We start from the raw sequence: 10,000 nt of genomic DNA, 5'->3' as shown, positions 1-10,000 counted from the left end.
GGCCTTCATAGTCATACGATGTTATTCTAGGGTGCTCCAGAGGGAGGGGAATCCATACTTGCGGCCGGTGTGCCGGCAGAGTTTGACCATCAGCTGGTGGGCCTCCCCCAGGCTGCTCTCGCTGTTCCTCACGTAGGAGATGGGCTTCTGGAGGCCATGCTTCTCCAGCACCTCGGACACACTGGAGACCGGAAGAGACGCAGGTAGTTACACACGCACGCACGCATAGTCATGCACGTGCACGGATGCACGGCCCGCACGCATGCCCACGCACGCCCGGACACACACAGATGCGCACACATGTACGAAAACGGTTACACACACACATACACACACAAACAAAGACACACACACACAAGAAACAAACTCGGGAATCCTTTAATCAACACCCCTTGGTCAAATACATTAAACTGGTCAAACAGCCTTACATGTATTTAAATGAAAAGAAATGGGGAACGGACAGGCGCCTTGGGAGCGGTGGAAGACACGGATGGGAGCCACACAAAAGGTTAGCCGGTGAGGGGAAATCAAACGGAGCAAATAAGAGGCAAAAGGCTATGCGGTAGCGCTTTCGCTGTTCGTTATTCTGCCGGTGGAGGAGTCATTTGCGATCGGCGGTGCAAATGAGACAGGGTGAAGCGCGTCTCGAGAGCAGCGTGACAAACGGCATGCTGGGAGCAAACGGCATGTGGATGTGCGTCTGTGCGCGCTTGTGTTTGTGTGTGTGTGTGTGTGTGTGTGTGTGTGTGTGGGTGTGTGGGTGTGTGACACACACCCACACACACACACACATACATACATACATACATACATGCATTCTTTGTTCCCAAGCTTTTGTGATTGTGTGTGTGTGTGAGTGTGTGCGTGCATGTGTGTACATAACCATGTTGTGTTTGGTTGCCTGGGACCCAAAAGGGTCATGCAGTTACAGGTGTTCATTCCCTGCTGCACCTCATTACCATGGTAAACAGGTGCCTGTTTGTGTATGCATTTGTGGATATGGCTTGGTGTGTGTGTGTGTATGAGGTGTGCGTGTACATTTCTATGTAGTCGCACACGCACCTAGAGAAAGTACAACAGACCACAGTATTTACAACCGTGTGTGTGTGTGTGTGTGTCCATAATGGGCACATATTGATGTGCCAGAGAGCACCTGCGACTGCATCTGAAAGGCACGTTTGAATCATCTGTCTGCACACAAGTGTGTGTGTGTGTGTGTGTGTGTGTGTGTGTGTGTGTGTGTGTGTGTGTGTGTGTGTGTGTGTGTGTATATGCCTAAACATAAAATAGAGTGAGGGGGGGGGACAGAAGTCTGTAGTCCTCCCTGGCTTCTGACTCGCATGTTTTTTGTGTAGATATGTGGTGTTTGTGTGTATGTGTATTTGTTTGTTTGTAAAAAAAAAAAAAAAGGCTCACGCAGAGTAAAAAAAAATATATATTTTTCCTTCTGCTGCTTCCTCTCTCCTGCATGGATTTCCTCTCTGTTCCTCCTGTCCCCCCCCCCCCCCACCCACCCACCAGCAACCTCTTTCTGCTCATTTCCCTGCCCCCCCCTCCTCATCACTTCACTGTCTCAGTAAGCTCACCCTAAGGGGAAGTAAGGAGGGAAGGGGAAGTGGATGCATGAGTGTGTGTGTGTGTGTGTGTGTGTGTGTGTGTGTGTGTGTGTGTGTGTGTGTGTGTGTGTGTGTGTGTGTGGTGAAGAGCGAGTGAGAGAGAAAAAGAGAGAGATTCTAACCTGTCAGAGCCTAAGGCCATCTGATTACCATGGGACCCATAGAAACTCCTTTGATATAAGGGTGGGTGTGTGTGAGTGTGTCTCCAGGGTATAGGAGTAAAAGTGTGAAACTACACATGTGCTTGAGTGTATGTATGTGTGCGTCTGTGCGTGTCTGTGAGTGTGAGTGTGTGAATGTGGGCATAAATATCCATGTGCACCTCACATCATCTGTGTGTGTGTGCGTGTGTGTGTGTGTGTGTGTGTGTGTGTGTGTGTGTGTGTGTGTGTGTGTGTGTGTGTGTGTGTGTGTGTGTGTGTGTGTGTGTGTGTGTGTGTGTGTGTGTGTGTGATTGTGTGTGTGTGTGTGTCTGTATCTGTGTGAGCACATGTAGTTGTGTGTGCATGTGTATGTACGTACACGTGTGCATATAAGTGTGTTTGTCTGTGTGTGATTGTCTCTCTGTGTCTGAGCGAATGAACGCATGCATAAATATCCATGTGCGCCCACATCAGTGTGTGCCTCAGTGTTAGTGTGCGTCTGTCTCTGTGTGTGCACATGTAGTCGTGTGTGCACGTGGGCATATATTTGTGCATGTGTGTCTTTGTTTCTGTGTATGCGTGTGTGTGCGCATGTATGTGTATGTGTGTGTATGTGTATATATGTGCACGTGTGTGCGTGTGCGTGTGTGCGTGTGTGTGTGTGTGTCGTTCCCGGGGATACACATGCTTCCCGGGTGCATCCCGTCGGCCGGGGTGGGGGCGGGAGGCGCGCCGGCTGGCTGCTTAATAAGTCATGCTACAAAGCTAACATTTCCCCATTGAAGCGGGCCCTGCTTGCTAAAGCGATAAGCAGCGCGGCTCAGCACTGTGAATGGCGGTCGGCCGGTGGCGAGGGGAGGAGAAGGGGACGGACTGAACCTGGGGGGGTGGGGGGGGGAGGAGCAGGGAGATAGGCAGAGGCCAGAGAGATGGTGCAGAGCACCGAGGAGGAGCAGCCCGAGGAGCTAGGACAATAGTGGCTCAACATACTTTGCTACAGATATGGCTCTGGCCAGGGGAGATGGGGCGGGGGCGGGGGGAAGAGAGAGAGAGAGAGAGAGAGAGAGAGAGAGAGAGAGAGAGAGAGAGAGAGAGAGAGAGAGAGAGAGAGAGAGAGAGAGAGAGAGAGAGAGAGAGAGAGAGAGAGAGAGAGAGAGAAAGAGATGAAGAAAGAGAGAGCGAGAGCGAGAGAGAGAGAATGAGTGAGTGTGTATGTCGGTGTGTCTCTTTTTACCTGAGGTGCTTTTCGAGTCGGTCCACCAGGTCGTGCAGTGAGGCTGTGATGTCCGTCTCTGGCCTATAGCATGATAAACAACACACATACACACAAACATACACACACAGAAAACATAGAAATACAGTTCAGTGTATTTGTATATTTAAATATACTAAAGAAGCAAATGTTACAGCCATTTGTATAAACATAGGATGAAGTCGGTGTTTATGTTTGTGCGTGGGCATATGTGTGTGTGTACAGTGGGATTCAGTATGCGCACTGAGGGTCTACCCAGTCCCATAGCTGAAAATAACAGCCCATGGTTCTGTGCCTTGTGGCAGAGAATTCTAGGTCAGTCTGGGCCTCGACTCAGTGGAGAACCGACCCTGATCAAAACACACACACACTCACACACACACACACACACACACACACACACACACACACACACACACACACACACACACACACACACACACACACACACTCTTTACATCCTCACACCATTGCTCTGAGTAGGGCTCATTCCACCTCCCTTTCTAAATCTATTTAAAACCCATCTTCTCCCAGTTAGTCTCTCACTCTCTCCCCTCCCTTTGTCTCTCTCTCCCTCTCCTCAGTGTATCTCTCTCGCTCCTTCTCTCTCACACACACACACACACACCTCCCCTCCCCACCCTTCCATTTATTCCTCTGCCCAGTTCCCCCGGTCTACACTATCTAAGGGTGGCTGCACATTACATTCCTCTGTGCAGCTTTAGACCTAATTAAGCCATCTCGCACGAACTGCGAGAATTGGGTTGAAACACCCAAGCCCTGGTTTCTCTCTGGCCGTTCACATTCATATTATGCCAGGCGTCATTGGCTGGGGGCTTAATAATCCAAATAAATCAATCCAATGCCAAAATAATAGGTCGACTGTGCCGTACTCTGCATCGATAATCCAAAACCCTCTTTTGGCAGGGAGTGAGCTTCAGAAGGAGAATGGGCTTTAGATGAGTGAAAGCCAGGTTTTGGGGTTTTCTTAATTTGACAGCATTTTTTCACTAAACATTTGTCTTTTGTAGCTCCCGACTAATGGCTGGTCACAGCCTTTTACAGTGGAAAAAGTGTTAAAAGCAAGCATTAAAGGCATTCAAACTATTGTTGAAACCTTTGCAATTGATATCTCATGGCGGTATCAAACCATGTTGAGTCAGGTCCAACTCACTTGAGGGCTGACGTGATGTTTTTTTTGGAAACGGGATGAATTGTTTGTTTCAAGCCGTGCTCTGACCACATCGATTCCCTCACAGACCCTCTCTCTCCCTCTCTGTTCGGGGGTGAAATTCCATCGGTCACATTGACCGAAACACTGCATGCCCAGAATATTCCACTGTGGCTGGCAATTTCTCTCTGCAACTCCCTGCATTTATTACCTGAAGGCTCACTTTGCTTTGGACCGAATATTGACACGACACTCCCCCACACCAACCCCCACTACCTCTACCACTACTTAAATCTGATCTCTACTTATAAATGTATATATATATGAAAGAGAGAGAGAGTGAGACTGATTACGAGAATGAGAGAGTGAGTGAGTGAGTAAGAGAGAGATTTGCAGCCAAACCTATATTCTTTTGGAAACTCTCTTGAGAATTGTGGCAGTTGGGGACTTAAGTACCCTTGAATTGCTAAAAGTGTTGCCGTCCATCTTGGCACGTTCTTTTCTCTATCTTTCTCTGCGCTTTTCTGTGGTCAAGATGTGAAGAAGGGAAAGACTCTAACAGCAGAGAGAGAGAGGCGAGTGTGAGAGAGAGCGAGAGCGAGAGAGAGAGCGATATAGTTCACTGAGCACTGGGGTACGGAAAGAACTCCATGTCAACTGATCGCTCCCAGGAGAAGGGGAGAGTGTTAATCAGAGAGCGGAGAAAGAAAGAGGCACAGCGAAAGAGTGATCGAGAGAGAGAGAGAGAGATAAAAAACAGTAATGAGGGTACGGGTAGAAACAGAGATAAGGTGGAAAGGACCTTATTATCCAAAACCCATATTGAAATAAATGGGAAGGTTTGGCCAGAATTTCTTCAAAAATTACTAACGCTAGATATAAGTTCTCCATCAGGAGAGTCAGCTAAAGTTAAACACTAATATATGTAACATGTTTATGTCACATGCCAATTAAATCCTTATAATCTGTGATGATAATTGTGTCCGGGACAAGTTTGATCAATAATCAATAACAAAACAATCTCAGTTTGTGTATCACAAATATGAATAGGTTCATTCTCGATTGCACTCGTTCATGCGTCTGTGTGTGTGCTTGTGCGTGTGTGTGTGTGTGAATGTGCATGTGCCAAGAGTGCATGCTGACCCGTAGCCCCTCTGAGGCAGGCACTCGAGGATGTCGTAGCAGAGGCTGAGCTGGTTGTCTCGCTCGCAGCTGTAGATGCACTCCAACGCCACCGACATCAGCTGGTCCGGGTCACTGATGAGCTTCTGTTGACACTGGGAGAGGAGAGAGGAGAGAGGGGAGAGGAGAGAGGGGAGAGGGGAGAGGGGAGAGAGGAGAGGGGAGAGGGGAGAGGGGAGAGGAGAGAGGGGAGAGGGGAGAGGAGAGAGGGGAGAGGGGAGAGGGGAGAGAGGAGAGGGGAGAGAGGAGAGGAAAGGGGAGAGAGGAGAGGGGAGAGGAGAGAGGGGGAGAGGGGAGAGGGGAGAGAGGAGAGGGGAGAGGGGAGAGGGGAGAGGAGAGAGGGGAGAGGGGAGAGGGGAGAGGAGAGAGGGGAGAGGGGAGAGGGGAGAGGGGAGAGGGGAGAGGGGAGAGGAGAGAGGGGAGAGGGGAGAGGAGAGAGGGGAGAGGGGAGAGGGGAGAGGGGAGAGAGGAGAGAGGAGAGGAAAGGGGAGAGAGGAGAGGGGAGAGGGGAGAGGGGAGAGGGGAGAGAGGAGAGGGGAGAGGGGAGAGAGGAGAGGAAAGGGGAGAGAGGAGAGGGGAGAGGGGAGAGGGGAGAGGAGAGAGAGGGGAGAGGAGAGAGGGGAGAGGAAAGGGGAGAGAGGGGAGAGGGGAGAGAGGGGAGGAAAGGGGAGAGAAGGGAGAGGGGAGGGAGGAGAGAGGGGAGAGGGGAGAGAGGAGAGGAAAGGGGAAAGAGGGGAGAGAGGGGAGAGGGGAGGGAGGAGAGAGGGGAGGGAGGAGAGAGGGGAGAGGGGAGGGGGGAGGGGAGAGTGGAGAGAGGGGAGTGGAGAGAGGGGAGTGGGGGAGGAGAGAGGGGAGAGGGGAGAGGGGGAGGAGAGAGGGGAGAGGGGAGAGAGGGCAGAGAGAAAGGATGGGAGAAGGGAGTGGGGAGGGTAGAGGAGAGAGGGGAGGGTGGAGCGCGGAGAGGGAAGGGCAGAGGAGAGAGTAGAAGATAGAGGATAAACAAAAAGGGAGAGAAGAGAAGAGAGGAGGAGGTTATGGGGAGAGCAGAGGGTAGGAGAGGGGAGAGGGTCATGAAGTGTCCACATTAGGATACTTAAGAAAACCAACCCACTGAGGAAGAGAGTGTGCGTGCTTGCCTGTACCATCAATATATGGTACTTGTTTTGCAACTGCAAGATCCGTCCTTGATGGTGCCCCCGTAGGGTCATAAATAAGACATTTATAGAGCAGTAGTACAGCCCTGCCCCTGACATCAGCACAAACCCATGATAAAGGTTGGTGTGTGTGTGTGTATGTGTGTAGTTATGTGTGTGTAAGTGTATCTCACCCTCTGTGTCAGTGTGCGTCTCTCTTTTTGTCGTTGTGTGCCCCTCTTTTTGTCCCCTCTGTGTGTCTTTCTCTGTGTCAGTGTGTGCATGTGTACGGGTTTCCGTCTCTGTGTCTGTTTTTGTGTGTGTCTCTTTTTGTGCGTTTGCGTGCGTGTAAGTGTACTCATGCGTGCGTGCGTGCCCATTTGTGTGTGCGTGCGCGCATTGCATGCGCGCATTGCGTTCACGTGTGCGTGCGTCTGCGTCATTGCCCCTCACATCGGGTTTGGACTGCCGGAACACGACGAGGGCTAAGGTCAGGTCCTGCTGAGCCAGGCCCACCAGGTACTCCCGCAGTAGGGCCACGGCCGCCCCGGCCGTCTGGCCCTCGCAGCGGTGCAGGAAGGGCACCAGCCACTGGAAGGCGTCCTTCACGTAGCGCTCGGCGCTCGACTGCAGGTCACCCATACGGGGGAAGATGGAAGCGAGGGGTTAATTTCGAGGACGGTAGCAGAAAAGCTTGGAGCATGCTTTAGACCCAATCCCATTTCTACCCCTTACCCCTTGCCCTTCCCCCTCCCCCTTGTTCTGAAGGGGTTAGGGGAAGGGGTAAGGGGAAGGGGTAAGGGGTAGAAATGGGATTGGGCCTTAGAGTACAAGAAAAAAAATACAGCAACATATACACCGATGGTTCTATGTACGTACACACCGCCGACTCAGGAACGGCTGTAAGAATGGGGATGTTTGATATGATTAAAGGTACAGATAATCATAAAGGCCGTCCCATCTGTAGCCTCTCAAAGCAAGCACTTATCCAATATTGAACATGTATAATATGCATTATATATGTCAGGGCGCGGCAGACTAGCAAGTAAATGCTCGTGTAGTCTAGCCATTTGCGTGCTTGTCTGGCCCCTTGTATGCCTGCCTCTCTGCCTGTCTGTATTTTTTATCTGTGCTGCAATACCCTGCCAGTAAAGTTCCTATCTGGCGTGAGCGGGCATTGATTAGGCCTGGTTTAGAGGAAAGTTCATGTTGTGTACTTCTGTACTCCAGTGGGACTTCTGCCGTCGTATCTGTATAACACTCTGGCTTTCACATCGCCTCTCCTCGCCTCTCCTCTCTCTGCTGAAGGATGACCTTGTTCTGTTCACAGATTCATGTTATTCTTCCCTTTTTGTGATTGCATAAAGCTGCTCTATTTTCTAAACACAGACACATTTTCTCAATTTGAATAAGACACAGGACAAACACAAAATAACAGAATCTTCAAGGCGCGGTGTGTGTAAATGTGCACAATAAAACGTGCAATCAAACGAATCCTAACAAAAGATAAAACATAATTGACAGGCAGGATGATGGTGGTGGTGGGCATGGCGACCGCCGCAGCCTCTCTTACATTCTTCATCAGGAGGCGGAGCTTGTGGATGGAGCTGAGCTGCTGAAGGTCACGCAGTGTCAGGCTCAGCTCGCAGGATGCCTCGTAGACCAGCGTCTCCATGGTTACCAGGTCATCGCACAGCGACTCCAGCCCCGGGATCTCCCGCTCCTTGCCCAGACGCACCAGTGACAGGGCGCAGTCCACCTGGCCAAAAAACAACCCAAGAGCCAGAGGAGAACGGAGAACAACACATCATTTATTAGGTTCAAGGATTAGACAGAAAAACTCTAGTTGGATACATTTTACACCATTGCCGAGGCTCGTCTTATTATAGCCCATTACTTATATCACCATGTGTGTGTTTTCAAAACTAGTGGGCATAAAAGATACACACACACAGAATCGTAGTGCTTCATTTATTTTTAATTTATGTTGAAAATATTCTCCTTGAAAACTGCGCTTTTTGCTGAAGCTCGTGTGGCCGTCGTTTTCACCCTGACCCGGCGTCTCTCGATGCTTATTCCTCACAATAACATCTTGGCCCCCTGGCCCTGTACTGGCATCAACATTTAAACGATCCACATGATGTATGCTGAGAACCACGCAGAGGCCATTTCACTGACAGCGAGGTCTTGAAGCGGAAAAACTCCTCAGACTAACACCTGATGAGCACTGTGTTAGATTGATAAATAACATTTGATTTATATTCCCTTTTAGAAAATCCCCCATTTGTTGTAGCTTGTCCACACACAGCATGTGGCGCTGAAAACGGATGGGTTGCTTTTTTTCTCTAATCATCATCCTATAATGAGAACGCGACAGCAAATCATGTTCTCACATCTAAGTGGATATTAATAATGAAGATCATTTTTGGTCTTTGAAAGAGAAAAAAAAAAAAGAAACATTGCCAATAATTGTTATTGTTGTCGGTGGGGGTCCATTTTCATCCCCCTGCCAAAATGACTTGTTTTTCTCCGGTGTATAATTTGACATTATACAGACTCTCCTCTCCAATGACAAATGTGTAATAAATTATGTCAAGCTTTGGAAATAAATCGACACGGATGAGTTGTGGCCCAACATCCTTTGTGAAACGAGTCCTTTGCTTGTGCGGCTAAAAATGAAACCCAATTTATGTTTAATCCTAACCAAGGAACACACAACACGGCCCCATCAAGACTGATACCCGCCAGAGGCAGACTCCGCTCATGCTGCGAGTCCGAGGCTCCGGATGTCTGCGGACACGGCCGATGAGATACCATCCAGAGGAGCGATCGATCGATATCTGACTACCTGACCACCTATATACTGTACGGGCGATACGGCCCGCCGATTGATCTCCAGCGAGGATAGAGAGACCTGGGTCGCCGATCGATAGCGGAGGCCGTGTGCCCCGAGTCATGATTGTTTTCATTCTTACTTTGGCAGATAAAAAGCCCTCACGCACTTTCGCGGGGGCTGTCACTGAGCAGACATAAGCATGCAAGCACGCACATCAACACAGCTGCACAGTCCCATGCTAGGTGGAGCGGAAAAGAGCCACAGCCTGAATCGAAGTAGGGAAACTTTTACGCTTTCACCTCTCCTCACCTATCTTCCCGCTCTCCCTTTTCCACCTTTTTTTGTTAGTTTTATGTAGAGCTAGATTTTCACGACTCCTGGGACTATCCCGACGTAAAAAACTTCACACGTTTTGATTACGCCATTGACTTCAACACACACGCTCATCTGCGCGGACATGGACAAACCAACACACACACACACACACACACACACACACACACACACACACACACACACACACACACACACACACACACACACACACACACACACACACACACACACACACACACACACACACACACTTTCTTCTTGCCAATGTGCTGTCCGATATTGGATTTTTCCAATGTGAGCCTTTGGTACTTCAACATTGCCTTCCTCATCC

The 10,000-nt window shown here is 49.8% G+C and overlaps 1 protein-coding gene across 1 annotated transcript in view; it reads right to left on the bottom strand.

The window, feature by feature from the left end:
* The window catches only part of nbas (NBAS subunit of NRZ tethering complex), a 132,895-nt gene that overhangs the window by 80,094 nt on the left and 42,801 nt on the right, over window positions 1-10,000 (bottom strand). Inside the window, exons 26-28 of the mRNA XM_056581911.1 lie at window positions 5,326-5,459; window positions 2,994-3,056; window positions 59-181 (exon numbers count right to left, since the gene is read on the bottom strand). Coding sequence (XP_056437886.1) covers window positions 59-181; window positions 2,994-3,056; window positions 5,326-5,459 — 320 coding nt within the window. The remainder of the gene's footprint in view (window positions 1-58; window positions 182-2,993; window positions 3,057-5,325; window positions 5,460-10,000) is intronic.

The sequence above is a fragment of the Gadus chalcogrammus genome, chromosome 21 (assembly GCF_026213295.1).
Source record: "Gadus chalcogrammus isolate NIFS_2021 chromosome 21, NIFS_Gcha_1.0, whole genome shotgun sequence".
In the NCBI taxonomy this organism is placed as follows: domain Eukaryota; kingdom Metazoa; phylum Chordata; class Actinopteri; order Gadiformes; family Gadidae; genus Gadus; species Gadus chalcogrammus.
This window is presented reverse-complemented; position numbering and strand designations above follow the sequence as displayed.